Here is a 20,778-nt window from a genome sequence, read left to right as displayed (position 1 = left end):
ATTTCAGGAATAAGAAAAGGCCCAACAGAAAAGGCAAGATACCATATCAATCCAGTAAGGAGAAACAAGTGCTTCAGCAGAGGGCACTGAGCACAACCGTGTCCCAGTGCAGGAGGAGGTCAGCCTTCCTCGGTGGGACAGAACCACTGCAAGTCAGGCTAAGAACTGTGAGAACAAACCACGGCTGCTGTTCTCAATGGCACATGAAGAAAGAAAATGAAATTACCATGCAAGGAAAGTCCAGCTCAGTGAAACCATGAGCAGAGGAGGAAAATATTAGACTCCAGAGGCTGCTGATACTACTGATGACGGCGATTACAGCTGTTTGCACACTGGCAACAGTGCAGAGGGCAGGATGCCCAAAGCATACGAGTGCGCACTAAGGTGGAAAGAAATCACTTCAGTAAATATGCCAAATTCAAAACATTTAACAACCATTTACTCTGCACCTACTGTGTGGGAATACTCACATTTGCCTTATTTAATCCCGACAACAAATAATTATAAGAAGGAAAGATGAATATGAACAAAGGTAAAAAGCCCAAGATCACAAAACAAAGTGGCTGGGATGGTGTTCTCTCTACTCACTAGAGCTGTTGTATAAAACAGAGACTTCTGCATAGAAAGTGACAAATGAAAGGAGGTAAGTATTTTCCACATTTTTAAAAAAGATTTTACTTATTTATTTATTAATGGCTTCAGGCTTCTACAGCAGTACTGGCTGTCCATTTGCATCCTTCATAATAAAGAGTAAGCATAGCGCTGTGTGTCATATTTGCAAATTATCAAATCTGAACGGAGGTTGTGGAAATCTCCAAATTAGTACTATGCTAGGAGGAGATGCAGGGACCCTCACTCGCAGGTGATGTCTTGTGGGTCTGTGCTAACTCCAAGTGGAGAGCATCGAAACGGAACTGAACTGTGAAACAGCTGGTTGGTACTGGAGAAGTGGAAAACTTGTTGCTGCTGGAAAAGATACAACACTGAAGGAAGATCTCAGGGTGACAGCTAAATGTAAGAGGTACAGGGCAACCAGTCCACACTGAAATAGTTTCACTCTGACAGCCCTGTCGATGGCTGTGATTACTGATTACTAAGAGGCCTAGTGCCACTATGCTCTTTATAGCCAGAGCACAGAATGCCCAGGAAAGCCTGCTCCAGACTCTGATCCACACTTGGCTCATCTTAACCATATGGTGGTGAAGTACCCCCACTCTCCCCTCCACGTCCTACTGCCTGACCCTAAGCACACTCATTTAATTGACTCCTGAGAGCTAGAGGTCAGCTATGGAGAGATAAGAAGGAGAAAACACAGAGCAGGCCCTTCCCTGACCACATTCCTGCCAGTCATCCGTATGTGGCAACACGAGAATCCTGCCAGATGTCTCCACTCACGTGAGGAGCCCTAGGTTCCCCAGGACTCACTCACGCTCCTGCCCACTGACGTCCTGGGAAGGGAATCTTGTAAACAATCCAGGAAACTAAAAGCCAGACTCTGACTCAGAGACCATTCAATGTATCTTCTTCTGTAAGCCTTCATGTCATTCATCATGGCACTAGTGCCCTTTCCTTCCATGGCTGGGTTAATGCTCCACACTGGTAACATGGCAATATTCTATTTTGTACCATAGATATAGTTTCTTTAAATTGCGTACATATGTATGCCAATGTATATTTTACAATAAAAGCTTTAAATAAAGCATGGAACAATATGCATAGTGTATGGCCATTAGTTTTAAAAAGGAAAGAGAACATTGTGTACATATTTGCTTGTACATGCATAAAATAATCGCTGGGAGATTAAATAAACATCACAGTGACTGCCTCTAGTAAAGACACCTGAACGGCTGGGGAACAGGGGTAGGAAACAGACTTTACTGTAGAGCCTTTTAAAGCTTTTGAGTTTCTAACACTGCAAATTTCAAAGGCATGAATGCATATATACATAAATAAATGAATTCAATGACTTCTATGATTTTTGCAAATCACAATTCTAAGTCTTTAAAATAGGGATAATACCTCATAATACTGGTGGAAGAACCAAATAAGCTTTTGTAAAAAGCCCTTTGAAATCAAATACTATGTACGTCTGAAAGTAGTAGTAGTAGTAGTATTAAAAAAAAATCTTTCCTTTCTCTTCACTCTATAAGGAAAGTGTTATTCCTTCTTGATATGGTAAGTTTATGTGGGGATGCCTGGGTGGCTCAGTCAGTTAGGCGTCTGCCTTCAGCTCAGCTCATGATCTCAGGGTCCTGGGATTGAGCCCCATGTTGGGCTCTGTGCTCAGTGGGGAGTCTGCTTCTCTCTCTCCCTTTCCCTCTGCCCCTCCCTCTGCTCATGCTCGCTCCCTTGTGCTCTCTCAAATAAATAAAATCTTAAAAAAAAAAAAAAACTAATTCATGTTTAACAAACACCTATGAAGCCTACAAAAAGCTCAGTACAATACCAGTCTTTTTCATGTATATTAAATCCGTACAATAACCCTGTATGCAGCTCTAAGTGAATAATAAAGCCCTAGTGTGAACAGCCATGAGTTCAACAAAGACCTACAGAGGGATACTACAACCCAACCTTATGGCAAGTTCAGCCAGTATAGAAATCAGCAAGACAAAGTCCCGTCCTTAGGGAGCCAACAATCTGCTAGTGATCCCAACAGCATAAACGCCACACAGAGGTCGTTTCTCAAGAACAAGGAGCAACACAGAATAAGGTCACCTAACTCATAGGGACTGTGGAAGAGAGAGAAAGGGAGGCGTCTGGGAAGAGGCACTGACTTGTGACCTGAGTCACACTTCATCCAAGTTGGGAAGGAAGAGTAGGAATTAAACAAATAGATAAATAGAGATGGGACTCCAGGCAGAGGGAATAAGAGGCAAACTATCAAAGAGTAGCACGGCATTCAGAAAACTGCAAAAGGTTATGGGGATACGGTGTTCTGCATTTTAAAAACAGACCTCTCAAAGGAAAACTTTACTGGCAGCTGCGTGGCCTCGTAGTAGTAGTAGGAAGGTACTGTACTGTAGTAGGAAGGTATTTCTGGACAAAGGAGTCTGTCATTGCTAACATCCGGCTTATACCAGGTATAAACTAATATTTAATAGTGTTGTTTCCTGTTATCAGAAGAAAAAGAACAGGATACAATTATTTTTCTGTTATAATCTAAGGGGCCATCATAGAAATTTATTAAACCTAGTTTTAAAAGTCTATATAAACTATAAATCCAGAGAAAGGCAATGTTAAATGACAAAAATTACTGTCATCTCTGATTAGGAGGAAATAAAGAATAGATAATGGCAGAAGAGGTACTTCTTTGGTTCCTTTTTTAAGAAGTCTGTGTGGCAGCCAGAAGGAGAACATAATGAAGGACAGGCATGTGTAGCATCGCTCTCTCTGCTTAAACAAGAGACAAGATTCCACTGCTCCTACTGAGAGAGACTCATCAGACTGGGACACTGACCAGTCATCTGTGTCAAACAGAAAACGGTCCCGTGATTGACAAAGATGTCCAAGCAGGTAGATTAACTGTTTATCAATGTTGTCTGTCACACTGTATACCCACAATGGTTCTCTGAGCAACTCTGAAATCTCCTATCACTCAGGGAAAGAGCATCTCCAAAGAAATTGACATCGAAGAGGCAGAAGAGCAGGGACTATTTCTATAAAGGGCATCACACATGAAGTTCAAAAGAAAAAATTCGAGGACTTTTATAACTCACCTGTATTGACATTATGCCTGATGATTCTACCGAAACCTCAAACCATTCACGGGCAGAGATTTGGGTCAGGAATATAAAGGGTACTGATGTTCTAGGACTATTTGGCCCCAAATAATCTCCAGACAAACAGACAAACAGCTGATGGCCATCTTGCAGCAATAACTTCAGCTTTGGCCAGATTAGAAATACTGTTTAGAAAAAGAGGGGTTGCTACAAACATATGGTTTAAGAAATATAACGTGCTGTAGAGCAGGAGCTGTTTTCCAGTTTTAAGACAAAGCAGATCTGGGCTGAAGGCTTTATTTGTTGGTGCAAGACTCTAGGGCTCTTCCTGCCTCCATCCTAGGAGCCCATACAGAAACAGGGACCAGAAACTCAAAGTAGCTTGGAATGCTGAGCCCCCCCCACACGGACAGCAGCCGTTCTGCAGAGTCCCATGGTCCTGTGACAGACTTTATGGGAATGAGAAATATACTTTTGTTAAACACCTCCTCTCCCCCCCAAAAAAGACTAAGGAGAAAGTCCACCCACTGTACTTCACAATGGTCACAATGGAATACTGAGACCTCACTTAGGTGGTAGTCAAATTTCTTGGAACCTCATGACCTAGCTCTGAGTATAAATTCGAAAGGTAAGCATCAACCAATGAAGACAACTATCACTAACCCATGTGAACCGCCAGCGTGTCACTGAAGAGGCACAGTGTGCTTCAGGAAGGAAGGGGGAAAAACGCTTTCAGAAGCTAAAAATAATTTAAATTATAAATAAATTAGCCACTGAGCAAATGAGATAAAATACACGCAATAAATAAAGTTCATACACTTCACTCAGAACAACCTATTTACTCTGATTTTACACTTAGAATTTATTCCTACATTAGATACAGTTCCTACAGGTGTATTATCTCCTATTCCAGGAAAGAAGAGAAGCAAATTTAGAAGCTGGGGTCATCTATACTCAGGTTCATGGTCAAGGCACCTTGACAGCACACAGAAGTTCTAAGACCCTGAGATGAGAGAAGAAAAATTATTTTTAAAGAACCCAAAACACAAAGCAGAATGCAGCCTTAAGCTTAGGGACAATGAAAAGACCACTACTGAGAACATCAGGGTATCACACATGTGTGTGCACAACACAGTGGATAAATCCTGTGTCGTTAGACCATTGTTCTGGGTAACTGCAAGCCATTCAGCCTCTTCTGAGCTCAGCGTCCCCTGCAAAATCAGAATAATACTTCTTGCCACCAGACAGAACTGCCATAAGGAGCTGAAAAAACAATTTATGTAACAAAAGCTGAAAAATGTAATATACTATACAATATGTAACATTAAGAATATATTTAAATAAATTTCCATTTAAATGGCTAAATAAAAAATCTGCACTTCTCTTAATAGCAAAGAATTAAGTTACATGATACCACTGATGCCCTCCCCCAAAATGCCAGGGTTTTTTTTTCTAAACTAGTAGCGAGAAAAAGACAGCTTTAAAGCAAGAGAAAGATTTTAGCTGCCCTTTAGAAACCAGAGAGGGTATAAGCATTTCTTCTAATAGAAAAGACATTTCAAAATGAGAAAAAATAAAATATTTTTTAAATGAATATCCATACCTAAAAATATAACATGAAATATAATACCCATTACAGTTATAGAGGAATATTTTTCATAATCACTAGTGGATAAAAGTCAATTCTGGAATTTTTTTAAGGAAATACGATAGAAAATATTAGAGTACCTCACATTTAATAAAGGTAAGTATTATTTCATAGAATTTTGTTTTAGTTAATATGTATTATTATCATGTGTATACATACACAAGTGCTGGATTACAGGGTAAATCTATTTCTTACATGGAGTTGTGGTTAAAAATGTCTGAAAGTCACTGATACGAAACAGATAGATTGGCATGTGGCCTTCTAGATGGCAGCTAAGGTGTAAAAACAAGGAATTTAAAAGCAGCTAATAGGGACGCCTGAATGGCTCAGTCGGTTAAGCGTCCGCCTTCAGCTCAGGTCATGATCCCAGGGTCCTGGGATCGAGTCCCACATTGGGCTCCTTGCTCAGCAAAGAGCCTGCTTCTCCCTCTGCCTGCCTCTCTCTCTGAAAAATAAAAAAAAAAATTAAAAAAAAATAAATACATAAATAAAGTTAAAAACATAAATAAATAAAAGCAGCTAGTACTCAGAGTGACCAGGAGAAAATAAGGAAAGTAAAGAAATCTCAGCTGGGACCAGGCTGAAGAGGGCAGTGTTTTTTTAAAAGTCAACAAGGGATGTCTGGGTGGCTCAGCCGGTGGTTAAGTGCTTGGCTTTGGCTCAGGTCATGATCCCCGAGTCCTGGGATCAAGTCCCACATTGCGCTCCCTGCTCCATGGAGGGCCTGCTTCTCCCTCTGCCTGCCACTTCCCCTGCTTGTTCTCTCTCTGATAAATAAATAAAATCTTCGCATACATACATACATACATAAATAGTCATCAAGCAGCAGTCCTTGAAGTAGGAAAAGGAGAACAGCATTCTTTCTAGGAATCAAAAAGGCTAATATCAGAAAAAAACACTCTACTGGAATTTAGGAGAATCTGCCCCATAAAACCCTCTGACTTTAACCCTTAATTTTCTCAACTGTAAAATGACCTCTCACTAGGCTAGAAGATAAATTTTAGGATCCTACTCAGTCTTGCCATTTTCTGAATCTGGTAGAGTTCAAATAATTAAGCATGACAGGAGTACTTGTTTCATAACTAAGACCTTTTGTATTTAATAACTATAGTTTTATCTTTTATTTCAAAAAATTATATAACATCTTCCTAATAAATAATGGATTTTTATTTAAAAAAAAAAATCAAGGCTTGGTGGCTATCGCCACATATGGGCATCTCTCAATTTTCCATGCGGAAAAGGTCTAGTTGGCTGGGTCAGAATTACCCTCAGACAAACGTGCCACTATTCACCTGGAAGTAAATCATGAAAAACACACAGAAGGTGCCCTGAAGGAGTTAAATAACCTTCACATAACTTCTTTGGTACCATGGCCCATTCAAAAGTTTAAAAAAAAAAATTACAATAACAACTGAGGTGTGTCTAATTGTTAAACTCAACTACAATCAGTAATAAGTGCTTTATACACTAAAAAATTAATGTTCCTAAAATTTCCTAATGTCTCCTTCCATAACAGGATCAGCCATTAATCACTTACCTTTAGGTAAAGGTACCAATTGCTTCCTTAATGTTCTCCCGTTATTGCACCAATTTCCTGGCCTGGACTTGGCCGTCTGTCCCAGTCTACGTGTTCTCTGGCTGGCTTCTCAGCCTGCATGCTCCTTTCTACTGGTAAGCTCTCCCTGGTCTGTGCCCACTTCCTTATGCTTAAAGCCTGTGTCTGCAAAAACGGTGGCTGCAAGCTCTCAAACAGACGCACAAAATGAATTTAGTACCTACAAGGGAGTTACTCTGACTGGGCATAGGGTACATATTATAGCACGAGATGGTGTTCACAGAAAGATGTGTATTTTACCATACAGATGTCACACGTGGGGCGGCCTCTGAGACTAGATGGAATCTGTTCTACTTCGAAGCAAAAGATCTCTATCTCTTTCAATTAAGGGATGAAAAATGAGAGCAGAGAAATGTCCAAAACAGAACTGGAGAGAGGTCCATCCAAGGAATAAAAAGAGATCAACAGACCAAGCCAATCAATCACTGACAGCTATTTTGACTCTGAACACCTTTATAGAACAGTCCTGAGGGAAAACACTAAAAAGAACTAAATCTCTACAAAAATACACACACACACACACACACACACACACACCCCGGTACTTCATCATGCCATATCGTTAGCACAAAGCAAAAAAGAAGAGAACAAAACATCTATTATCTGTTCTCTCTGCAACTCCATATCGCTCATCATTTCTCTCCTGTTCTACAAACCCACATCTACTTTGGAAAACATGTACTTCCCAATCAAATCACTCTGATTGAAATGGATGGACACATGTCAATCTAAGTGACCAACATGTAGAAATAGAGCAAACTGAAGTTTTGCTAAATTCACTTTTTACTAAACTTGCCTTGTGCCAATTCTCACCAACTTTAAAATATACACCAAGTAAATCATCAGACATTAATTTTACCATGTACCACCCAAATGGCTGATTTTGAACCATAATCCTGAAAATGGTGTGATCCTGATTTGTAAAACTCCCTATGGGCATTAATGCTAACTAAACCATACTACTACTGTTCAGTGAAAGAGCTGAATATGTATTTAAGGGCTGAATAAAACACGGGAACCAGAAAACACACAGTGAAAATATGTGTAAGGAAGAAAGTGCAAATCTCTGTAAAATAAGTGTTTTAAAATATGCACTAAGGGGAAATTAGGGAAGCGAAGATCCATTTGTGCTATAATGTCCTGAAGTCAGCATTAAAGCTTTTAGAATCAACTATGCAAAAAGCAAACACCAGAGAGGTTGAGCCTGGGAATAAACAAACAGGAAGAAACAAACACGACTGTGTTGATGATGTCAATATTGTTGCTATTCCACCACATGCTGTGTGAAAATGGACAGACAATGCTGTCCAGCTACAAAACTCACCTTACTCAAGGCTGAACATGAGTGAGAAAATACAACATAATGTCAGTCTGTGCAAATGGGATTTCTAAAAATATTTTACTCATTACATAATAATTACTATATCTAAAATTCTGAAGCAGTTTTGGATTTTTCTTACACTGAAATATATGAAAAGTTTTTGCATAAAAATGCAAGTTAAGAAAATGAGCTAGTAGAAAGTATAATGGTAGGAGAATTCAGAATAAAATGTTTTTGAGGAATAAAATTAGCACTTAGGATAAAATATATAAAACTATCAATAAAAATAAAGGCAGAAGTAAACCTAAAAAAATTATACATGGATTCTCATTCTAAAATAAAACAACACTTTAACTTAAATAGCTCTGATATTATATCAACATAAAGAAAAAGTAATAGACCAGCATTAAACAAAAAAATACAGAAGGCACAGACAAAATATCTAGAGCCAGGTTAAAAGATACCTCTCTACAATATAATAGTGCTGATGATTCACCTCCAAGGAAGTGCTTCCCTTTCCCTCGATCAACTCACCCAACATTTTCTGCATCTTCATCACACTCAGCTTTATATTTGCAAGGTCCACACTTGGAGTGTTTTCTGTGAACTTCTGCCCCTGACCCTTCCTCTTCTGTTTAAAAAGAAAAATTAAATTTTCAACCAAAAGTTGGGTTCCTTTCCAGATAAGCTTCACGTTTTCAGCAGCCATTATCCTATTTCTAGGGAAAATGCACCTGAGCTCTTGAAAACAATCACTTTCAAGATCTATCAATGCTTGTGCCCAAAAGTGTTGCCAATACAGAGAACATAATCTATGAGGAAAACAAGAACTGATGCTAGCAAAATAATCCCTTAACCTATGTACAAAGGTGCAATATAGATTTTGATAAGCAATTGCCTTTATAAGAATTACCACATAACATTAAATGAGAAAATAAAACATGGGTAATAAATTTGGTCTAGTGATTACCCTATTGAACAGCCTGTGTGATGCTGGTCAGCAAATAAATGATTAAATGCAATAGAGTATAACCACTTCTTCACATGAGTTTTACACTGCCTTTCTTACTACATAACAACTAATTTCAGAATTTAAAAAAAAATATTTATCTCCAAATCTGTGAAAGGAAAGAGGTCTCCTTACAAAAGACTTGGCTCTTTTTCTACTTTGTCACTTAGCACAGCCAGAAATACCCAGAATATAGAAGTGTGTGGGTCTCCTACGATCCAGCACAAAAAAACAGTGCATACTCCTAAGTCCCCAACTCCTATCCCACATTTAAGGGCTTCTACATTTGTGGGGCTCAACTAGAACGGATCCTACCCTGAGCATCTCAGACTGGGCAGGGAGATCTGTTCTGAGGCCAATTTAGGGATTCAGCTTACTCAAAGGATCTCCCGTTCTGGTTTGGAAGGGAACACCTTACTCAGGGGGTGTCAATCAGTAAAGAAGATATTAAAAGGAAAAGTCCATAAACCTGTTTGGTAATACTTTGGTAATACTTCCAAACTTCCCATTTTTAGTGTCTGCCTACACTTTAAATAGAAATCTTTCCCAAATTCTCATGAACAATCCCAGATTCCAGGGATCACAATCCTATGTATTTCTGAGGCTTTGGTACAACCATCACGAGCTCACTTAAGTTTATGTACTAATCTGAGCAAACAACTTAGCCTTTCTAAACTCATACTCGTAAAAAGATATTGTCAACCTATATCCTCAGAGTAAGACATCCAGTATTTACACTACATAAACAAGTCTTGAGATCAGCTTCCACTTCTTTAGTATAAGAACAATGACATGATCCTTACTGGCTATCTAACCACAGGGACTAGACTACATGATCTCTCTTAAAATCCTTTCCAGCTCTAAGATCTAAGATTGATAGTCCGATGATCCCTCACAAGTGATCTTGAAGCTTCTGCTTCAACACGTCCATTTAAATCACATTCTATTGTGGGACAGCTTTAATCTTTTTTTTTTTTCTCCCCTGAAATTGTCATCCCCGCACGTCTTCCTCCGACGGTTCTTCTATTCTCTAAAGTGACCTTTGAAGTGACTTCCAACTCTGACATTTTAGGATTCTACAAAATGTGGAAGTCTGAAGTAAGGTTTCAGATAGTATTGAATGGATCATGACAGTAATTTTCATTTGTTTAAGTCTGAATTTTACTAGAGTAAGTGCCTCCAGCATTACTCTGCGTACTGTAGACACTAAGTGTTATAACTTCATTAGACTTGAAATAAATTAGTCATTCTTAATTCCGACAATTTAGAGTAAACTCTTGTTAAATGCTATTACCAGATATTACTATTTTAAAGAGAAGTAATTTATACATCTGTAAAATAAAATTTAAAATAAATTGCACTACAGTTGTCCTGCAAGCCTTCTCTTTGCCATGCACAACCCACTCCAGAGCTTTATAACCCTGCACCTTGAAAATTCCTTAGGAGCAAAAATTTATAAGCAAGGGGTGAAAGATTTACCAATACTCAGGTCCAACCCAAAATCACTAGTGGGGATGATCCCAAGGAGAAGGCACTTTGGTACGATCTCAATTTAACAGGAGTTACAACATTTCAGCTTTTATGTCAACAAAACTTTAGTGAAAAATAACTGCATGAAACAAAGTGCCTCAGGTTGGGAGTGATGGCTAAGAGTTTCTTTCTAGAGTAATGAAAATGTTCTAAAATTGATTGTGGTGATGAATGCACAACTCTATGACTGTATCAAAAGCCACTGTATTGTACACTTTAAATGAATGAACTGTATAGTATGTGAATTTTACCTCATTAAAGCTGTTAAAAACAGAAAATGACAGAAAACAAATGTCGTTTAAAGAGTACTTGAAACTTACCTCCTTCTCCAGATCCAGAGCCATTATCTGAGAAGAAAAACAAACAGTGAATAGAAATACTTTTGCTGGAAATTTCATCTTATCCAGTGGTAAAATCTCCTATCAAAAATCAAACTGTGATGGGGCACCTGGGTGGCTCAGTCAGTTGAGCATCTGACTGTTGGTTTCAGCTCAGGTCATGATCTCAGGGTTATGAGATCGAGCCCTGCATTGGGCACCATGCTCATTAGGGAGTCTGCTTGAGATTCTCTCTCTTCCTCCCCCTCAGCCTCTCCCCTCTCACCCCCCATCACACACATGTTTGGGCTCTCTCTCTCTCAAATAAATAAATAAATCTTTTATAAAAATCAAACTGTGCTAGCAATTCTCATGCGGCCTTTCTCTTATTTTTTTGATATGGAACTAAACTAAATTATTCTCATATACCTATTCCATTCTTTCTCCAAATAAAAATTCCTTGGACACATAATCATCTATACCTCATACATCTTTTGTAGCCCATTCAAGAAATATGCAGGTGCCTTGCACAGAGTAAAGGCCAATAAATACTGTAAAGTAAATGGCTATATAAAAATAATTTTTAATTAACTCACTTAAAAAGGTAAAAAAAATTTTTTTAATTTTGTTAAAGCTTGAGAGGAATAATGAATAAGCTGCTTTTATTAGAAAGGTAGGAAGAGAGCTTTGGGTCTTGCTCCAAAAATCTTAATGAAATCTGTGGATAAAGGCCAAAGCCAAAAGGTAAGAAAAAGCCTCAAGGCTTAAAAGGAAAGAATTTCAGAGCTGAGGTTTTCATATTACTGATAAAATTAGCTTCCTCTAGGAAACCTAACCAGAAGGACTCTCACCAAGGTGTAGCTGAGACACTCATTACTAATGAAATTAAAGAGCCTTTCTCAATATTACCAGCAAGAAGTCGGCCTAAAATGTAATTAATATGAAATATTTATTTTATAAATCCTAAAAAGGCCAACATATGGTGCAGAGCATGTTACAAAGAGGGTAACGCTACAGTACCATCAGCATGGTATAGTAAAAAAGCAGAGATGGCAAGTGAAGAACCTGACACACTTTATCCAGCACTTTCGGGGGGTGGAGGAGACACATCCTTGGGAACCCACTCCAGTTCTTCGAATACTTCCCCAGAGTAGGAAACAACACCCTTCACAATATCACACTCCCTTCCCTTTAATCTCCTCCAGACAATAATTGAATCCCCAAAACATGGTAGAAACAAAAGGAACTAGAAAAATACATATTTTTTGTAATACCCACTGCAAAATCTCCATGGGATTTTATAGTCTGAAATTGTGTTCAATTTTGATTAATCAATCATAAATAATTACATCTGAGTAAGTAAAGAGGAAAAGAAAGAGTGGAAAAGCAGAAAAAAGATAAGAAAAAAGGGAACTCAATTTAAAATTGTTTTATGACCAAACTTTTCTTAGGAAAACACTCCCTTTTTCCTTCTATTCTACATACACTGACTGGGTCCATATTACATGCTAGACAACACGATAATGCTAGGAATAAATTGATAAATAAGAATGCCCCAGTGCATGAGATACTTACTTCCAACCTGTTTTCAACCCATGCCCAATTTTAATAAATGTAATACCTCATACCTTCCTTTAGTGTCCTTTAAAATTCTAAAAAAAATTAAATATTGTGACTCCTCTGATAATGAGATTGAGTTCTTCCTGCAGACTATATTTGCATTGCACACACACCTTCCCCCATCCACACAATCCCACCCCAACCCTGGGACTACGATGAACCCCCCAAGCAGGGCATACTGCCTTCCTGTCGAGAAGCAACTGCTCCGGCAGGAGACACGTGTCAGAGAAATGAAATACAGTATTTAATATACAGAGAGAGATGCACAAAGTGTGAACAAACTCTGCCAGGAGATGAAATGGAAGAAAAATTTCGGAGGATGAAAGGCTAAAGCTCAACCTTAGAGCACAAGAAAGGAGTTTTCAAGTAAACAAAAGAGAATGTTATTTCTAGCACAGGGACCAGGACCAACAAAAAGACCAAATGAGATGAACAACAGTGGCCCACTGAGCAACTAACAAGATCAATACAGCACCTCACAGCTTAGGTGATTCAATTCTCATTTAACAATCCCAAGAGATGATATCCATTTAACAGTTTAAGTAACTGGGGCTCAGAGGGGCCATGTGACTTGTCCAAGGTCACAGAGTAAATAAGAGCTGGAGTTAATGTCAGGTCTTTAACCTACACAGTGTTCTTTCCAGTCTACCACCCTGCTTTTAATTTGGGATTATAAAGAGTTCTTTATTCTTTTTTAGTTTCTAAACCAAATCTGTGAAACACAAAGTACTTAGAGAAACATACAAGAATCACAGCAAATGATAGTCTATTGGCCTAAGAACACAATCATTTCACCAAGCACCTAATTATTTGGTGTAGGGAAAAGAATCTGTCCTTGCCCAAAGACAGGTCTGGTCTTTGCCCTCAGCTTCTGGATGGTAATCTATATCATACCTGATAGGAGTGTCATGTTTAGGGAGGGTGCTGACCACATCAGATCTTAAGGTGGGGCTGGGCACACTCAATAGTCCTAGGGTGAAGGCTCGCCACACCACAAGGACCAACCATGTAATTTAGAGTGGAGGCTTTCAGTCATGTGGTATTAGCGGACCTGGAGTTTGAGATCAACCACATGGACAATGGATCATTCATGCTTATGTAATGGAGCCCCAGTAAAAATTCTGAACAAGCACTGTAACATATAAGGAAAGAAAAGAAATATAGCATATCATATAAGACGTGTCTACACCTTTACTGCTAACCTCCATACAGTAATTCTAATTACAACCCTTCACCTGCATCCCTGCCCCCAAATACAAATGCAAGTAAGAAACTTACATCAGTGCCTTCCAAAATTAACCACTACCAATTCAGGAAGGAAAAGAGAAGGAAGTAAATACAAAAAACTGGAGGAAGATAGGTGACAAGGACTGGCAGACGGAAGAGAGAAGATATAAAAAGAGATAAGCTTGGAAAGAGACACATCCTGGGATGCCACTAATGGCTTTCCATGGATATTCTCCACCCCTCCCCCGCACCAAGAAAATAAAAATCAACAAAACAGATCCCATATCATTTCCCATGCCAAATCTTGTTCTATCTAATACTTAACCATAAGGCAAAAAGATACGCGAGGTCCCCATGAAAATGGCAGTAAGCATTAACAATGTACGAGAAGTAATGCAGTATTAGACCATCTGGGGTTAAAAAGCAACAACATGAAATGCAGACAAAGAAGAGCTCCCCCACTCCCCCACACAACTGATCCATACGGCAGTTCTGGGAATACACCTCCGACTGGAAATTTCCTTTTAGAAACCATGGCGGAATCATTTCTAACGTTTATTCAGAAAAATACCACACATACCGGAGTAGCATGGTCCTCTTGCTACGACTGTTATCTCTTTCTGGTGTTTACAAGCAGCCCTTCTGAGAAAGCATTCATTTTGATAAGTGTCCCCATTTGATCCACAGACAGGAATGTAATTTGTATGACACTGCAAAAGAAACAAAAATAAATTCTCAAAACTAGGCGTGAATATTAATAGTTTACTTCATATTCATGAATGTAATACCATAGTATTGTGACATACTTCTACTACAGAATAGTTTGTTCTTTTCTTTGGTTCAAAAAAAAGAATTATACCACTTTCTCACACTTTTCACATTTATAATGAAAATAACTAGCAACTATCCATAAAAATGAGAATGAAAATCCCGTGCTACCTACTTCATTTGCTTGCTACAAAGATCCAGTGAGGTAAGAGGGAAATTCTTGGCAGTGTTTGTAATGAGCTAAGAAGCACTAATTACATAACGTCATTTTATTATTATCAAAAATTCATTTATTCAATACCTCTAGAATGCAAAGTCCCAAGGTAAACGCTATAAAAAACATAAAGAAACACATGATCTCCAAGTCCACCACATCCATGTGACCATGGACTCGCATCATCGCCATTTTCCCCACCTGTAAAACAGTAATTATAATACCCATCTACCTAATAAAGTTGTTGTGAGGATTAAATAAGAGAAATCCATCTTTAGCATTTATATCTGCTCCTAGTAAATTCTCAATAAATAGTAGCTGGTTTTGCTATGCTCTCATCATTTCTGAGTCTTAAGTAGTTGCCCAGAGTCACAGCTAATAAGTAGGAAACCTAGGATTTCGCACAAGTGATGTACTCTAACCACCACACACTCAAGCTATTCAGCAGGGTCTCATTCTGTGTCACTCAGTGGTAGTGAGCAGGGGGCTAAAAACAGTGCAGGCTACGTCCCCGAAATTCAGCCTAACAAGCACATACCTAGGAGTGAGCATGAGATGGAAGAATATATATATATATACACACACACACACACACACACACATAGGGGGAGAGAGAGAGAGAGAGAGATTTCCTATCAGTTCTATTTCTCTGGAGAACCCTAATACAAAGATCTTATAAGAGGGCATGACACCTAGCAAGAACAGACACTGATAAATTCAGGGGAAAAAGACATAATCCAGGGAACTCCAGGGAGAAGAACAAAGAGGAGGAAAGAAAATAAGGGAAAAGTCACAGGTCCTCCTCTTTGTATATAACCCAAGCTTTTTGTTTTTTGGGGTTTTTTTTAAGATTTATTTATTTGAGAGAAAGAGAGAGAGCACAAGGGGAAGGGGCAGAGGGAGAGGGAGAGAGTCTTAAGCAGACTCTGTGCTCAGCACGGAGCAAAACAGGGGGCTCAATCTCACAACCCTGAGATAATGACCTCAGCCGAAACCAAAAGTCACTTATCGACTGCACTACCCCCATAACCCATATTTTAATGGAAAGATGCAATTTTGATCATTTTTCTCAGTACAAAAGTTGCTTTGTTTATATAATAGCTCTTATTAGCAGACTGAAAAAAACAATTTTAGACTTTATTTAAAATCCTGTTATTATCTGTTAAAATGTGTTTAAATTACATACCAGAAAGCTCATATTAACACTAAAAGCATGCTGAATCACAAGCAAGTTTTTTAAATGAATTGAAAGATACTGCTAAAGCGCCCAGCAGAGAAGTGTTTAATGGACATAGGAGGTGATTTTTCTTCAACTGGCAATAACCTAAGTCTAACTTGAACAGATTTATAAATTATAAGAAGCCAGAGTAGTCAAAGGAAGGTTCATTCTGCAGCAGGATCAAATCATGCTGTAAGCCCTTAGGCAGTTTGCTCCTACAGGGCAAGCAACTTGTCTTCAAACATCTTTATATCCTCAGCATCTAGCACAGAGCACAAAGCAAGCACTGGATAAACGTCCAGTGATCTCAACTCCTAACTTTTATTTCTCTTTCCTGCTTTGCCACCAGGTAAGAATGCAAGGGATTCAGACAGATCATGACAGGATTTTCTAGCTGTCCAAATATGTTAAAAAGGTGAAAAAGGCTATTTCTTTATAATCTTAGAGTTGCAGGGAAAGACTTTCAATTAATGAAAACCAGAATCATAAAGATAAAAATAGATAAATATGATATGAAAATTTAAAACTTCTTATATCGGGGCACCTGGGTGGCTCAGTCGTTAAGCATCTGCCTTCAGCTCAGGGCGTGATCCCAGCGTTCTGGGATGGAGCCCTGCATCAGGCTCCTCCACTGGAAGCCTGCTTCTTCCTCTCCCACTCCCCCTGCTTGTGTTCCCTCTCTCACTGGCTGTCTCTCTCTCTGTCAAATAAATAAATAAAATCTTTAAAAAAAAAAAAAAAACCTCCTTTATATCAAAAATTATAAACAAAATGAAAACGACACTCACTAGACTAATTTAATATTTTTGTAATCTGTATAAACTAAAAAGGAATGCTCTCTAAGGTAAACACTATTGAGTGACTTAGGACTTAAAAGACAAATTAAAACACCTATAATCAACCCTTAAACATGGGGGTTAGGGGTGCCAAACCCCCACACAGTCAAAAATCCATGCCTAACTTGACTTCTCCAAATCTTAACTACTAATAACCTGTTGTTGACAAGAAGCCTTACCAATAACATAGTCGATTAACACATATTTGGTATGTTGCATGTAGTATATATTGTATTTTTACAATAAAGTAGGCTAGAGAAAAGAAAATGCTATTAAGAAAACCATATAAAAGAGAAAATATATTTACAGTACTGTACTGTAAAAAACCCATGTATAAGTGGACAACACAGTTCAAGCCTGCGTTGTCCAAGGGTCAACCACATACACTTGTATAACACACAATATTTCTAGAAGGAAATACAAGAAACAGATTTTTGCCTTCGAGATAAGCAATTGGTAGTCTGGAGTGAAAGGAAGACATTTTTTCATTATATTATAGATCTTCTTATATAATGTTCAAGTTGTTTAATATGGGCATATATTACTCTTTTAAAAAACATAAGAACAGTACCTGTGTCACAGGTTCTCATGAGAATTTATGAGTTATAGAGGCTTTTATATATATATATGTATATATGTGTATGTATATATATATTTAGAAATGTTAATGAATATAATGCTCAGCATAAGCAATATGTAAGTACTCAAATAGCGTACCGTATATAGTATATGCACATTGATACTCACATACATACATGTGTCTACAAATCAACGCAAGGGAAAAAGAAAATACTCCAAAAAATGGGGGCAAAGAATATGAAATACTGATTCACCAAAAAATGGTCAATAAATATATGGCACATTTTCAATTTCTCTAATAATCAAACAAAAAATTTTTTAAAAAGTTTTTTGCCTTTACAGACTTACAAAATTTAAAAGGACTGACAAAATCCACCACTAAGAGGCCAAGGGGAAACAAGCAGTCAGATATATTGCTACTGGTGAGAATGTTATCTGCACATAAGCATCCCACTGCACAACAATCCCACATCAAGGAATTTAACCTAAAGAAATTTGAGACAGTTGGAAGAGGGAACAGCTTCAGTTTTCCCAATACAGGGGCAGCTAAAACACCAATAAGAAACCTACAATCTTTCTGGCTTAAAAACCAAAGGAGAGAGTTCAGGCAACCAGAGCCACTAAAAAGAGAGAGAGAAAACCAGAAAGGAGAGAGGCAGAAGGGACTCCCAGATTCTGTATATAAATTCCTATCAAATTTCTGGTTGACTCCCAAACCACTCATGTGGTAGACTCTAAGTAGCCCAGCTAAGGTTAAAAATAATGAACTAATACTTGTGTTGCTTCCCACAACAGGGAAGAGAGTCTGCAGTTGGAGTTCAGTCAACTTAACTGTTTCAAAAGTAACAATACTGGGGCACCTGGGTGGCACAGCGGTTAAGCGTCTGCCTTCGGCTCAGGGCGTGATCCCGGTGTTATGGGATCGAGCCCCACATCAGGCTCCTGCGCTGGGAGCCTGCTTCTTCCTCTCCCGCTCCCCCTGCTTGTGTTCCCTCTCTCGCTGGCTGTCGCTATCTGTGTTAAATAAATAAATAAATAAAATCTTAAAAAAAAAAAGTAACAATACTCTTCAGGGGAACATAACAGAATTCAAACACTAAAAAATGTCATTCATAATGTGTAGGATAAATTCAAAATTACTCTAATACAAAGAAAAAGGAAAACACAATCCATTCTCAAATGAAAAATCAACAGAGATGACCCCTGAGATGTTCCAGATGCTAAAATTAGCTAAGATTTTAAAGCAGCAGTATCTATATTCAAGGAAAATATGCTTGTAATGAACGAAAAGACAGGAAATCTCAGTCAAGAAATCAAAACTAGAGGGGTGCCTGGGTGGCATAGTCAGTTAAGCATCTGACTCTTGGTTTCAGCTCAGGTCATGATCTCAGTGTCCTGAGACTGAGCCCTGCAATAGGCTCCATGCAGCACAGAGTCTGCTTGAGATTCTCTCCCCCCTTCCTCTGGCCCTCCCCACCCCTCCGTGTTCTTTCTCTCTAAAATAAATAAATAAAATCTTTAAAAAAGAAAAAAAAGAAATCAAAACTATAACGTCTAGAAATAAAATATCTGAGAGGTGCCTGGATGGCTCAGTTAACTCAGGTCATGATCTCAGGGTCATGAGATCGAGCTCTGCATTGGGCTTTGCACTCGGCATGGAGCCTACTTAAGATTCTCTCTCGCTCCCTCTTCCTCTGCTCCTCTCACCCCCCTGCCAAAAAAAATCTGAAAATAAAAATTCATTGGATGGAGAGGACAGAAAAAAGGATTAGGGAACCTGAAGATAGATCAGAAAAAATTATCTAATGTGAAGAACAGAAAGAAGTAAAAGTCCACGAGAGCTTAGTTACACTATGTACACCAATACCTTCTTTTAAGGAAAGAAGCCCACTTTAGTTGCTACCCCTTTTAAGAGTATTTGGGATGCAGGCAGGGAAGCCAGACACAACACACTAGCCAGAACATTCATTGCGTGAGTAACCATGTAGGGGTGGGCACAAGGTCAGCTAAATCCATGTCAAAGGTGGCTATTGTGAATAAATAGTGGATTGTAAAGTCCGTTTTGACTCTGAAGAGCCTGTCCAGCTAGACAATAGTATAACTCCCTACTCTTCCTGATAGTTTATAGTTTTCAAAGAGATTTCATATGCAAGCGCTCTGATTTTGATTCTCATTAAATTATCATTAAAAAGGATAGAAAACATGCCTTCTCTTTTCGGATGGATCATACAAGAACTTCCTGAGGTTATATGCTTACTAGAAACACTAACTGTAATGCTTTGGTCCCTAATCTCTGTACCCTTTCCTTCTCTTAAAATCCAAAATGGTGGGCACGATTAGAATAAGATCATGAGTCGAAAAAATTTCAGTTTCTTCTTTGTTTCATCTCAAATCCTGAATCAGGAAACATCTCCTGGGCAATATTCTGAAGCCAGATTAATAATTTAATCACAGCAAATAAAAATGAAAAATTGAACGTAATACATTTCACATCCTTTTTTAGTTTAGTTTTTTTTTTTTAAAGAAACAGAATCACAACTTAAAAGAGCTTCTGAAAAGCAAAGATGTTAGTTTGAGGTTCCCCTGTCTAGTTTATCTCTAACCTTGACTTACCCTGAGGTACTAAGTCAGCCATGTTCTTTGGCCTCAAAAGATGAGACAGCAGCAAATAAAAATGGAAGAGCATAACACATAAAGAAGTTGAATCACAATGTTGTACACCTGAAACTAATGTAACATTGTGGGTCAAGATACTTAAAAAAAATTTAATGGACAGTAAAAAGACTACAAAGAGAAGAAAAGGGGAAAAACGCCAACTTTGGCGGCGGGGGGGGGGGGGGTGGAGAGAGGGAGAGAGAGAAACTCAAGCAGACTCCCTGAGTACGTGGAGCCCAATGTGGGGCTCTCAATCCCACAACCATGAGACCATGACCTGAGCTGAAATCAAGAGTCAGACACTCAACCAAGTGAGCTACACAGGTGCCCCCCAAAAATGTCAACATTTTAAATAAGATATTCATTTCCTTTCAGTGACAATTAGCACTTACATTTGAATAGAACGTTAATATTTTTTCAAAGGATCTTCACACCTATTATTGCTAGTCTGTCCCCTTAACTCAAGGAAAGAAGCATGGAAGTTACAATAACAGTCCTTCA

The 20,778-nt window shown here is 38.5% G+C and overlaps 1 protein-coding gene across 4 annotated transcripts in view; it reads right to left on the bottom strand.

Moving 5' to 3' along the window:
• Positions 1–20,778, bottom strand: part of TMEFF1 (transmembrane protein with EGF like and two follistatin like domains 1) — a 75,580-nt gene that overhangs the window by 31,486 nt on the left and 23,316 nt on the right. For all 4 annotated transcript variants that reach the window (XM_044386779.3, XM_057313625.1, XM_026506125.4 and 1 more), the window contains exons 3-5: positions 14,587–14,716; positions 11,163–11,189; positions 8,838–8,934 (exon numbers count right to left, since the gene is read on the bottom strand). In XM_044386779.3, coding sequence (XP_044242714.2) covers positions 8,838–8,934; positions 11,163–11,189; positions 14,587–14,716 — 254 coding nt within the window. The remainder of the gene's footprint in view (positions 1–8,837; positions 8,935–11,162; positions 11,190–14,586; positions 14,717–20,778) is intronic.

Source organism: Ursus arctos, unplaced genomic scaffold (genome assembly GCF_023065955.2).
Source record: "Ursus arctos isolate Adak ecotype North America unplaced genomic scaffold, UrsArc2.0 scaffold_18, whole genome shotgun sequence".
Taxonomy (NCBI): Eukaryota; Metazoa; Chordata; class Mammalia; order Carnivora; family Ursidae; genus Ursus; species Ursus arctos.
This window is presented reverse-complemented; position numbering and strand designations above follow the sequence as displayed.